The sequence below is a fragment of the Phaenicophaeus curvirostris genome, chromosome 22 (genome assembly GCF_032191515.1).
Source record: "Phaenicophaeus curvirostris isolate KB17595 chromosome 22, BPBGC_Pcur_1.0, whole genome shotgun sequence".
NCBI lineage: Eukaryota > Metazoa > Chordata > Aves > Cuculiformes > Cuculidae > Phaenicophaeus > Phaenicophaeus curvirostris.
The window spans coordinates 6,662,254-6,675,146 of NC_091413.1; the positions used below are offsets into that span (position 1 = coordinate 6,662,254).

Consider the following 12,893-nt stretch of genomic DNA (forward strand, 5'->3'; position numbering starts at 1 on the left):
CTGAGGGACATGGTTTAGTGATTGATGGGAATGGTTGGACTTGATGATCCGGTGGGTCTTTTCCAACCTGGCGATTCTATGATTCTATGAGTGTGTAGGGCACTGTTCTCCACAGTGCGGAGCCCGTCTGGCCCACAGTGTGGGTCAAATGCTGCTGGAGCAGGACCAAGGTGTGGAGGTACAGGGCACAGAGGATGGTGCTGGGGCTGCACCAGGGCGTGGTGGGCTGGGCATGGTGTGGGGCAGCTGGGACTGGGCACCCAGTGGGGTTGGGAGGAGGTGGAGCATTTGGGGAACATCAGTTTGGTTCCTCCCCTTGACTTTCTGTGTCCCATCTGCAGTGGGAAGAGGTGAGTGGGTACGACGAGAACATGAACACCATTCGCACCTACCAGGTGTGCAACGTCTTTGAATCCAGCCAGAACAACTGGCTCCGGACCAAGTACATCCGGAGGCGAGGAGCGCACCGCATCCATGTGGAGATGAAATTTTCTGTGCGTGACTGCAGCAGCATCCCTAACGTCCCAGGCTCCTGTAAGGAGACTTTTAACCTCTACTATTTCGAGTCAGACTTTGACACTGCCACCAAGACTTTTCCTAACTGGATGGAGAATCCTTGGATGAAGGTGGACACGATCGCTGCCGATGAGAGCTTCTCACAGGTGGACCTAGGTGGACGGGTGATGAAGATCAACACCGAGGTGCGCAGTTTTGGACCTGTCTCCAAGAATGGTTTCTACCTGGCCTTCCAGGACTATGGAGGCTGCATGTCCTTGATTGCCGTCCGTGTCTTCTACCGCAAGTGTCCCCGCGTAATCCAGAACGGGGCTGTCTTCCAAGAAACCCTCTCAGGAGCGGAGAGCACCTCGCTGGTGGCAGCCCGGGGGACGTGCATCACCAATGCGGAGGAGGTGGACGTGCCCATCAAGCTGTACTGCAACGGGGATGGCGAGTGGCTGGTGCCCATCGGCCGCTGCATGTGCAGGGCGGGCTACGAGTCTGTGGAAAACGGGACCGTCTGCAGAGGTAACCGCTCGCCTTTGGGTTTGTTCCTCACACTTGCTTCACCGCCGGTGGGTTGTGCTGGTGGGAGGAGACAGGATTTGCAGCTGGGGTCTGCACGAGCTTCCTGGGAATGACCTTCTTGGGCAGGGGTGTGAGAGCCGCACATGGGGACATGGGAGAAGGGCAGATGCGTGCACGCTGACTTCTTCCTCAGCGTCTCAGTTCCTATTCTGGGCTCATCCACCCATTGCAGAGTCTCTGCGGTCTCTGGGTCCTAAAAGCCATCAGGTTCAGGGGTGCCAGCTTGTTGTTGGTGCCTTCATGCTCTCCATGTCTTGGAGGGACACGTGTGTGTGTAGATGTGGTGCATACCACCAGGTTGCAGTCCTCTCTCGATACTGGGGCTGTTTTCACTTCGGTTGCGCCTTGGCATGGGCTGAAATGATGCTAGAGTTTTGGGGAACAGGAGTGCAGGCACCCAGAAATGATGTGGTGAGAGGAGCAAATTATCTGCAGCATTGTCCTGGTGAGGTGCAAACAGCCCAGGGTGGCTCAGGACCAGGTTTATCTCTCCAGCCTCAACACCTCTGAGCCTGGCTCCTAAGCTCCTTCTACAGCCAGAGATCTCCTGCCTTGTAAATATTCTCCTGCTCCTGTAGATTTCTCCTGCTCTGTAGATGTTCTCCTGTCCTGTAGACATTCTCCTGCCCCTGTGGAAGTTCTCCTGTTCCTGTAGATGTTCTCCAACCCTGTAGACGTTCTCCTGTCCTCTAGATGTTCTCCTGCCCCTGGAGATGTTGGAAGCAGGCTCCAGAAATGCCTTCTTAGCTCAGCTGAGCACCATGGAGCCAGCATGGTCCTACAACACAGTGTACCCTGAGCAAGCGAGAGGCTCCCGGAAACCACCGTGCCCAAACCCATCTCTGTGCTCCTTCAACATGAACAGGAAAAGGAAAGTGCTTGGGGAGGGAGAGGAAGGAGCTACTGGGGTTATCGAGAGAGAGATTAGAACCCGAGAGCTTCATGTGGCTGTACAACACACTGAGCAAATCACAGCATTTGGTAAATGAAATCTTCCCCCCACCCCGTCCTGGCTGAACATCAACGTCCCATGAGAGTTCTGACGGAGTTGGTGGTCTCCAAGCAGAGCTGGGGTTTCTCTGAGGTCAGTTATTGATGTTTGTGGGCATTGCAGAGGGCAAGGAGGAGCTGCAGGTGGCTGGGTAGCACCAAGCAAGCGTGGAGAATGTGGTGGTCATTGCAAGATGGACACATCGGAGAGGGGTCAGGGAGCGATTGCCCAAGTGTGATTGGGACTGCGGGTTGCGTAGTCCCCTTAGAGACAGCACTGCGTCTTCTGCATCGAGCATCCTCATGTGCTGGGGGTGTCATTTAGTATCTGTGCTTAGAGCTGCTCCTCCCCGAACCACTGAACATCTCTTTCCACCAAGCCTGGGCTGATCAGGCATCCTCCAGCTGTAGCAGGGTTGGTGCTGGGGACAGGGACAGCAAGAAAGACAGTGAGGAAAGGGAGCCTGGCTTATCCCAGCCTCAAAGGGAAGACAGGTGTCTTATGACACCCAAGTGAAGTACAGACTAGGAGAAGTCTGGCTGGAGGAGAAGGACTTGGGGGTGCTGGTTGACAGCAACTGAATGTGAGCCAGCAGTGGCCCAGGTGGCCAAGAAGGCCAGTGGCATCTTGGCTTGGATCAGAAACGGCGTGGCCAGCAGGTCCAGGGAGGTTCTTCTCCCTCTGGACTCGGCACTGGTGAGACCGCTCTTCGAATACTGTTCTGGGCCCCTCACCACAAGAAGGATGTTGAGGCTCTGGAGCGAGTCCAGAGAAGAGCAACGAAGCTGGGGAGGGGGCTGGAGAACAAGAGGAGCGTCTGAGAGAGCTGGGGGTGTTTATCCTGGAGAAGAGGAGGCTGAGGGGAGACCTCATTGCTCTCTCCAACTCCCTGAAAGGAGGTTGTGGAGAGGAGGGAGCTGGGCTCCCTCCCAAGGGACAGGGGACAGGACGAGAGGGAATGGCCTCAAGCTCCACCAGGGGAGGTTCAGGCTGAATATTAGGAAAAAATTTTTCATGGAAAGGGTCCTTGGGCACTGTCAGAGGCTGCCTAGGGAGGGGGTTGAGTCCCCTTCCCTGGAGGGGTTTAAGGGACGGGTGGACGAGGTGCTGAGGGACATGGTTTAGTGTTTGATAGGAATGGTTGGACCCGATGATCCTGGGGGTCTTTTCCAACCCAGTGATTCTATGATTCTATGATTCCTAGCAACCCCAGAAAACCAAAAGTATTGATGTCAACTTTTCCATCTCAGCCCGAGCAGAGCCGGCAGCGTGCTGCTCCGATGCAGCTGGGATTTCTCAGGGTTTCCTGGTCCTGCTGCCAGCCCAAACCCAGGACAGTGCCTTTGCTCCCAGGACCTGCTGATACAGAGCCCTGTAGCCTGCAGGGCTGGGACGGGAGGCAGAGCAGGCAGGAGCTGGGGCTGAGGTGGAGGCAGCAGGCAGGAGAGAGAGGCCGCGTCTCCTCTTTGTCTGTGCGGCAGCAGGATTTTGGGAGGTCTGGTACCTCAGCAGCTGTTTCTATGTGCCTGGCCCCACACTCCCCGCCGTCGTTAATCACACGGTGGCCGGCAGCCCGCTGTCTTCGTGGGGTGGCTGGCTCACGGCTGCCTTCCCTTTCCCTTTCCCTTTCCCTTTCCCTTTCCCTTTCCCTTTCCCTTTCCCTTTCCCTTTCCCTTTCCCTTTCCCTTTCCCTTTCCCTTTCCCTTTTCCGTTTTCACTTTTTAATCTTTTCTCTTTTCCATCTTCCCTCCTTCTCCTTCTCCTTCTCCTTCTCCTTCTCCTTCTCCTTCTCCTTCTCCTTCTCCTTCTCCTTCTCCTTCTCCTTCTCCTTCTCCTTCTCCTTCTCCTTCTCCTTCTCCTTCTCCTTTCCTTTCCTTTCCTTTCCTTTCCTTTCCTTTCCTTTCCTTTCCTTTCCTTTCGACCTGTTCGATTCCATTCTGCATCCCAGCATCTCCCGGATGCACAGTTTGGGCACCCACTCATCCATGTGGCCATTAGGTTTCCTCTGCTTTCCAGGGCTGGGAGGGAATCTGGGCCCCTTTCCAGAAGTCAAACAAAAGCAAAGCTGAGCTGGCTTTGCAGGAGAAGAGCTCTCACGTGGCTTGGTCACCCAGGCGGGGTGTTGTGGGGGGTATGAGGGACGTGGCTCGCTGAGTCTGCCCCGCCAAGGTGTCCCCATAGGGGACATCCCAAGCGATGGACTGTAAGGAGCTGAAGGAGTTGCTCGTTTTCTCTGCTGGGCTTTTCCTCTGGCTCAGATAGCGCAAGCCGGCTCGCGGCGGCGTCCGCGAGGGTTATTTATGGAGGAAGTTCATGCCTCTGACAGCTTAAGCTCTTCTAAGCTTGCAGCCCCAGCACAAAAGGATTTGGGGGCAGTTAACAATTCTGTGTGGTTAAGAGATTTTCATTTTGCTGGGCCTTACTCGCCAATCCCGCAGGGCCCTGCGAGGGGCTGCCTGCCTGCTCCTCGTCGCTCCTCGGCTCCTTTCCACGGGCGAGGAATGCACCCCGAGTCCCATCCTCCCATGCTTCACCTTCTCCTGCTCCCCACCTGCATTTTTTCTCTCCATCTCCCTGTTCTTTGTCTGCCGCCTCCCCCCTCGCCCCCGCCCGTCCCTCCCATGCAGCACAGGGAGCGCGTTTCTCTCTCTGCCTCCCGGATTCGTTGGCTCCCCGGCTGCAACGGCGGAGGAGGCAGAGCTATTGTGCTGCCTGCTCGCTCTGTTTGGGTTGGATGGCAGACAAACGCTGCCTGCAAGGATCTCTGCCTGCTCAGGGGTGGCAGCCGCTGGCTGCTGGTCCTCCTGGTCGAACCCTGTGTCAGTCTCCAACTGCTCTTCATCCGTGGTGTCCAAGTGTAATCACCGAGTGTAAGGAGTCCTGGTCTTGCTGTGGTAACAAGTGATGGTTTTATCCTGGGGACAGTCTCGTACGATCAGAGACACGTGGCATCATCCCTTGGGGTCACAGGGGGTTCTGGGGATGCGCTGGGAAGAGGAGGAACATGGTCACCTAGGTGGTTTGTAGAAGATCCAGGCTGTTACCTATCTTCTCCAGCTAAATGTGAAGCTGAGTCACTCCTGTGGGGAGCCCGTGGGGTCAGCAGTGTGTCCCACCATGAAGAGGAGGCAGGAGGGGAGCCTACATTGCCTTCCTCCTGCTCTTTCCTAGGGGCAGAGACAGAGAGGATCACAGAATCATAGAACTGATAGATCGAAAAGACCTGTTGAGGCTCTGGAGCGAGTCCAGAGAAGAGCAACGAAGCTGGTGAGGTGGCTGGAGAAGAAGAGGAGCATCTGAGAGAGCTGGGGGTGTTTATCCTGGAGAAGAGGAGGCTGAGGGGAGACCTCATTGCTCTCTCCAACTCCCTGAGAGGAGGTTGTGGAGAGGAGGGAGCTGGGCTCTTCTCCCAAGGGACAGGGGACAGGACGAGAGGGAATGGCCTCAAGGTCCACCAGGGGAGGTTCAGGCTGGACATCAGGAAAAAATATTTCCCAGAAAGGGTCCTTGGTCACTGTCAGAGGCTGCTCAGGGAGGGGGTTGAGTCCCCTTCCCTGGAGGGGTTTAAGGGACGGGTGGATGAGGTGCTGAGGGACATGGTTTAGTGATTGATGGGAATGTTTGGACTTGATGATCCAGTGGGTCTTTTCCAACCTGGTGATTCTATGATTCTATGATCAATTCAAACCATACCTGTCCAGTACTAAATCATATCCCTAAGCACTTCATCTACTCGTCTTTTAAGTGCCTCCAGGGATGGGGAGTCCACCACCTCTCTAGACATTCTCTGTCAGTGCCTGAGAACCCTTTTGGTGAAGAATTTTTTCCTAATATCCAGCCTAAACTTCCTCTGTTGCAGTTTGAGGCCATTCCCTCTCATCCCCTCGCCTGTCACTTGGGTGAAGAGACCAACACCTCCCTACAACCTCCTTTCAGGCAATTGTACAGAGCAATAAGGTCTTCTCTCAGCCTCCTCCAAGCCAAACAATCCCAGGTTCCTCAGCTGCTTCTTGTAAGACAAGATGTGAAGGTTCTGACTCAGCTCCAGCACCCAGCCAGGTGCTGGTCCTGTCCAGTCCCACCAGCACCACAGCCTGGTTCCACCCAGTTTGGGTTTCGGAGGTGACTCAAGCGTGGGCGAAGGGCTTGGAGAGGCGAGCAGACTCCTGATGTGCTGGAGAAGGGTATGTCCCAGCTGTCTGACAGTCACGTCCAGAAGTATGGGATGTTTTGAAGATAAGGGGCTATTTATGGCTCCGTGCCTCGTTCAGATCTGCGCCTCCTCTGATAGTGCTGGACCCAGCCAATAAATTGTAAGGCCCTCAGGGTAATTAAGTTCTTACAGGAAGCATTCTTGGTTGAGCTGGAGCAGACACAGCCAGTGGTGATGTAAATGTTTCCAGAGATGGAGAACTGCCCATTAAACACTTCCAGCTCCTGCTTTCTTACTCCTGACCGCGCCTGGCGCTCGGACCTCAGTGAGCTTTGTCCATCCCAACTCCCCTGCTTGCCGTGTCCCCGTTTAAGAGCAATCCTTGGCCCCCAGTTCCCCGGCGAGATTTTTGGCCAGCTTTTTTTTGGCTCTTCACAGTCCTTGGCACTGGTTGAGCCCTTGTGTTGGCAAATCCACTGTCCCACCTCCAGGATGCTCCCAGCGAGCAGCTCGGTGCCAGAGGAAATGCTGAGATTTCCCTCTTCCAACCCTTTGCTTCCACTATTTTGGTGCTGATGTTTCATTACGTGCTTTTATGGGATCCTTATCCTTCCCTTGTCTCTATACACATGTGTTTGTACTGTAGCACTTGTGCCCAGCTCCCTGAGGATCCAGATCACTGCCTATCAGGAACCCATCACCTCCAGTATTTACCTCACTACAACAGCTTCCATGTCAGCAGCTAATTTTATTGGGAATGCTTCAGGCTTTCTCCTGGATCACTGATAAAAATGTTCAACAGCTCAGAGGCACAAACCAAATTTGTTGGCTCGAGTAGAAATGGACCCATGCTCTGTGTATTCCCTGCTGGGATCTCAGACCGTTGCAGTATCTGCTCGCCAAGATTTAATGTGTTGAATCTGTCCTGGGGTGTCTGTGGACCCTGGAATTTCTGAATCAAAATATTGTGTGTTACATAGAATCATAGAATCACCAGGTTGGAAAAGACCCACTGGAGGAAATGCTCTGCAGAAGACTTGAGTGCCTCACGTTAGCACTGTTACCTCTCCCAGCTGATCTTGTACTTGCTTCCAAACACCACACGAGACCAATTTGCCTGGATCTGCTTTCTGTAAATGTCTATGGATTGGCACTGCTGGCGCTGCCTTCCTTTCATCCCTCGTTCACCAAAATCTCCTATCCAGCACATCTGTATTTCATAGAATTGCGGAATCGTTCGCTTGGAAAAGACCTTTGAGATCACTGAGTCCAACTGTACCTGTCTACTACTGAACCACTGTCACGTGTGAGCACTTTGTCTGCTCGTCTTTTAAAGCCCTACAGGGCTGGGGACTCCACCACCTCCCTGGGCAGCCTCTGCTAGTGCCTGAGAACCCTTTCAGTGAAGATTTTTTTCCTGATACCCAATCTGTACCTCCCCTGGCACAACCTGAGGCCATTTCCTCTCATCCCATCACTTGTTACGGAGGAGAAGAGCCCAGTGCCCACCTAACCACAACCTCCTTTGATTTGACAGTGATGCGGCTTCCCCTCAGCCTCCTTTTCTCCAGGCTGAACAACCCCAGGTCCCTCATAACCCTTGTTCTCCAGACCTTTCCCCAGCTCTGTTCCCCTCTCTGGAAACACTCCAGCCCCTCAATGTCCTTCTTGGAATGAGTGGCCCAAACCTGAACCCTGAATTCAAGGTGCACCTTGAATTTGCTGGTACCGACGTTGCAGTGACAGCCCTAAAATAGCCAGGACTGCCTCATTTAACAAATGGCTTTTTCCTCCATCTCTGAACCCTCCTACGACTCTACGGCGTGTAGAAAGTGAACGTTAACTGCCCACGGATTCATCAGCCATCTTTTTAAAAACCCCTAGGTAAAAGCTATCCTGACACGCTGATTTAACAATGTTTAACTTGAGTAGCTGCTATTTAACATCTTGAGTTACTGCTGGAATGGAAAGTATTTCACCATCATCTTATAAGATGATTACATCATCTGGCTTCTTCCCAAGTACAAAACAGGAATTTGTCTGCCTTTTCTACAGGGTTGTTGACAATTTGAATGCTCCCAGCCGGCCGTGGCTTGATGTCATTGTGGATACTGCTCTTTGGGGTTCTCCGTCTCCTCCCTCTCTGTCTGGGAAGCAAGAATACAGCGTCTTTCTTCCCTCTGTTTTGATTCTTCTCCCTCCTGCTTCTCGCTGACCTCTCCACGTTGTGAATTAGGGATGTGGTGGGGACTGCAGCTGCTCAGTATTAACCACTCCAAGCCTGTTTGGTGCACCCTGGAGTCAGAGGAGATGCCAGACAGTTCTCTGCATGTTCCTGGGTTGGATTTGGCTGCCTGGAGGTTGGAGTATGGCCAGGGGCTGCCTGACAGAGCAAGGAGTGGTCACACAGGGGAGTTGAGGCATTTATTTCCTGGTGATCCAAAGCCCAAAGAGGTGCTGGCCTCGCAAGGGAGCTCACAGGTGGTCCAGGGATGGGGCGAGACATCTACTGCTGGCTGCTCAGGGAGGGGGTTGAGTCACCTTCCCTGGAGGGGTTTAAGGGACAGGTGGATGAGGTGCTGAGGGACATGGGTTAGTGATTGATGGGAATGGTTGGACTCGATGATCCGGTGGGTCTCTTCCAACCTGGTTATTCTGTGATTCTATGATTCTATGAAAAAGATGGACAACCTGCCTCAAAGTAGGAAATACGGCTTCTGAGGGACCAGACCGGCAAAGGAAATGAGAGCTGCTTTCTTATTTTGCTTTCAAGGCAATGGATGGTCTGAGACCTTTCACAAAAGCCTGTTCTTTATAATGAAAGGCAGGGAAATGAGGTTTTGCAGGACATGAGTGTGGTTTTTGAACAGCACGAGTTTTGGAGAGCGCTCCCAGCCCTCCTGTGGAGGCACAGGGAGGGAGTCTAGGCCAGCTTTCCATGGCCAACTCTCCGTGGCCAGCTGTCCTCGGCCAACTCTTTGTGGGACACCTCTATACAACTGACCCTCTGCAGAGACAACTCTGTGCGTGGACCCCTTGAGTCTCTGGCTGCTCCCCTACAGCTCTGGGACTTACACCCCCCTAGCATTTTGTTGTCCTGAAGTCAGCATGAAGATGGGAGGAGGTGGGAGGGACCAGACCCTGAGGGTCTCCACTGGAGAAAGCATGATGGGAGTGGCCTCAAGCTCCACCAGGGGAGGGTCAGGCTGGACATTAGGAAAAAATCTTTCATGGAAAGGGTCATTGGGCACTGTCAGAGGCTGCCCAGGGAGGGGGTTGAGTCACCTTCCCTGGAGGGGTTTAAGGGACAGGTGGACGAGGTGCTGAGGGACATGGTTTAGTGATTGATGGGAACGGTTGGACTCGATGATCCAGTGGGTCTTTTCCAACCTGATGATTCTATGTCCCCTCCAACGCTCCCCTTGCACAGTTGCACCCAGGGTGCAGGGCTGGGAGCCCTGTTGGAACACAAGGGCTCTCACTGAGCTGACATCTGTACCGATAAGAAAATCTCTCCCTGACTTACTTTTACAGATGAAACAGCATTTTGGATCAAATACCACATTCCTGGGCTTGCTACACCCGTGTGAGGGGGGAGCAGTGTGTCTGGCAGCATCCGCGCTGCTGTTGGCCAGAGAACTGCGCCGATTCCTACTTTTCCTCTCTCTCATCCATCAGCCTCCCTGCTGGCTTTTTTTTTCTAAGAAAAGTGGTAAACATGGATAGGAACTGGAATGAAGCTGGGATCCAAGCCCAGGCTTCCAGGATTTTAACTCATTATTGCTCTAAAATGAAGGGAATGTGGTTTTCCATGTTAGTTTTTCCTGTGAATCAAAGCACTCAGAGATCTGAGGGGTAAGGAAATGTTTTGCTGTGAGGGTGGGGAGGCCCTGGCCCAGGTTGCCCAGAGCAGGGGTGGCTGCCCCATCCCTGGAGGGGTTCAAGGCCATGTTGGATGGAGCCTTGAGCAACCTGGTCCAGTGGGAGGTGTCCCTGCCCATGGCAGGAGGTGGAACTGGATGGGCTTTAAGGTCCCTTGCAACCCAACCCATTCCATGATTTATGGGGCAAGAGGAGAAGATTGTTCATCCTATGTAAACTGCAGAAAATTGAAGCTAATCCTGCTTTTGATGATTTGTTTTTTTCATTTGAGATTCTTCTGAACATCAAATTTTGGGAAATACACTCAGACAATTCTCTGCAGAGAAAGACATTGATTTCAAGTTAGTCCGATGGCAGGTGAGCGTTCTATGAAAGCAGAGTTATTTTATTTTTGTGAAACAAGGTAAAAATCTTACAGAAAATTGAATCTAGCAGTTGGCATTAGCTTAATTAACTCCAGGGAAACTCTTTATTGTTCCCCATATGCCTCCGAAACACAGCACAGCACTGGAAATTATATATAAAAGTCCCCATAAAGAATAATAGAATCATAGAATGGTTTGGGTTGAAAGGGACCTCAAAGCCCATCCAGTTCCACCCTCTGCCACAGGCAGGGACACCTCCCACTGGATTAGGGGCTCCAAGCCCCATCCAACCTGGCCTTGAACCCCTCCAGGGATGGGGCAGCCACCCCTGCTCTGGGCAACCTGGGCCAGGTCCTTGCCTCTCTCCTCGTGAAGAATTTCCTCCTTATATAGCTTATAAAGGTTAGGAAATGGAATCAGAGTGTTTCATAGCTCACGCATGTCTGTGTTTACATAGATCAAACTTCAAACAATGTGAAATTAGGCTTGTCTTAGGAAAATATACAACATTTTCACATTTTGAAGGAGACCTTACGTGCGGTGAAGCTGCTCCCTGGTACTTGGAGAAGGCTGCAGGGCGACCTGAGAGCAGCCTCCAGAACTGAAAGGGGCACCAGGAAAGCTGGGGAGGGGCTCTTGATCAGGGAGTGCAGGGGGAGAATGAGGGGGAATGTTTTTTATCTGAAAGAGGGTAGATTGAGATGAGATCTTAGGGAGAAATATTTTGCTGTGAGGGTGGGGAGACCCTGACCCAGGTTGCCCAGAGCAGGGGTGGCTGCCCCATCCCTGGAGGTGTCCAAGGCCAGGTTGGATGGGGCTCTGAGCAACCTGATCTGTTTAAAGATGTTCCTGCTCCTGCAGGGGGTTGGTCTGGATGACCTGTAAAGTTCTGTTCCAACCCAAAGCGTTCTACAATTCTCTGATGAGCTCCCAGGCCGGCTCCCCCTCAGCACCCAGCACTGAGGGCCGCAGGGATGGCAGCCAGGAGGGTGATGGCCACGCCTGGACCACGACGTGAGGGTCCCATGGGTGGCGGTGACTTGAAAAAACTCCTGTGGCTCACGGGGCAAATTAAAAATGCATTTTGAGGGAGTGTCTGGTGCGTCAGTCTTGGGGTGCTGACAGATTTTGAGGATGACAAGCTCCTGCTTGCAAAGTCTGTCTGCACGTTTCAACTGCTCTCGCTCTCAGAGCTCGCGGGACCCGGTGTTTAAGCAGAAAATTGTGAAGTCTGCACCCAAAGCTAGCAATTTCCCTTCAAATCATTCCAATCCCCGGAGCAGCGTGGCTGTTCCACCTGCAGCTGCTACAGGAGCCAGGGCTGAGGGAACAGTGATGGCCCCATCATGAAAGCTTCATTCTTTTCCAACAGTCAAAATGCCCAGACCCTCTAGATTAGGAAGAATTAAAGCACAGCCTGAAGTGGAGCCCGTAATGTAGAGGAACATGGATGCTTTGCTCCAAATGGCATTTCTCCCATCCTGGATGGCTTTTGAAAAGATCGCGGTGTAGTAACAGATAATATTTGTCAAAGAGCAAACTGCACACTCCATTAAATGCACGCTATCTGCCTTTTTACGGCGTTGCCTCTCCAGGAGGCTTTCTGCAGAGATAGGGGCTGTGCAGCATCAGGGCAGTGTTTGCTTCCAGATATCAGCAGGTGGTTTCCATCACACCATTCCACCTTCCTCCCTGCCCTTCAGGAGATTGTATCCTGAGCTAAGCATCCACACCCTCCTGGGGTGTGCAGAGCCACCTATGTTGAGCGACAAAGCTGGTGAGGGGGCTGGAGAACAAGAGGAGCGGCTGAGAGAGCTGGGGGTGTTTATCCTGGAGAAGGGGAGGCTGAGGGGAGACCTCATTGCTCTCTCCAACTCCCTGAAAGGAGGTTGTGGAGAGGAGGGAGCTGGGCTCTTCTCCCAAGGGACAGGGGACAGGACGAGAGGGAATGGCCTCAAGGTCCACCAGGGGAGGTTCAGGCTGGACATTAGGAAAAAATATTTCACGGAAAGGGTCCTTGGGCACTGTCAGAGGCTGCCCAGGGAGGGGGTTGAGTCCCCTTCCCTGGAGGGGTTTAAGGGACGGGTGGACGAGGTGCTGGGGGACACGGTTTAGTGATTGATGGGAATGGTTGGACTTTATGTGCTGGTGGGTCTTTTCCAACCTGGTGATTCCATGATTCTGTGATTCTCTGTGGAGCATCAAGGGGCGTTGCTGGGCATTAGGCACTAAACTGGGGATTTCTAAGGAACAACACGGCGAATAAATGAATTTGGGGCCTTTTGGTGTGTACACACAGCCCTCATGAGTGAAACAGAGTAAATGCAGGCAAAACAGGATTAGAAGAAACATTTAGGGAATGTCATCCGGAAGGACCTAGACACGCTGGAGAGGTGGGGCTCTGCCACCCCCATGG

The 12,893-nt window shown here is 52.9% G+C and overlaps 1 protein-coding gene across 4 annotated transcripts in view; it reads left to right on the forward strand.

Annotated features, from left to right (window-relative positions):
- Nucleotides 1-12,893, forward strand: part of EPHB2 (EPH receptor B2) — a 118,169-nt gene that overhangs the window by 39,688 nt on the left and 65,588 nt on the right. For all 4 annotated transcript variants that reach the window (XM_069874898.1, XM_069874900.1, XM_069874899.1 and 1 more), the window contains exon 3: nt 342-1,026. In XM_069874898.1, the coding sequence (XP_069730999.1) occupies nt 342-1,026 (685 nt within the window). The remainder of the gene's footprint in view (nt 1-341; nt 1,027-12,893) is intronic.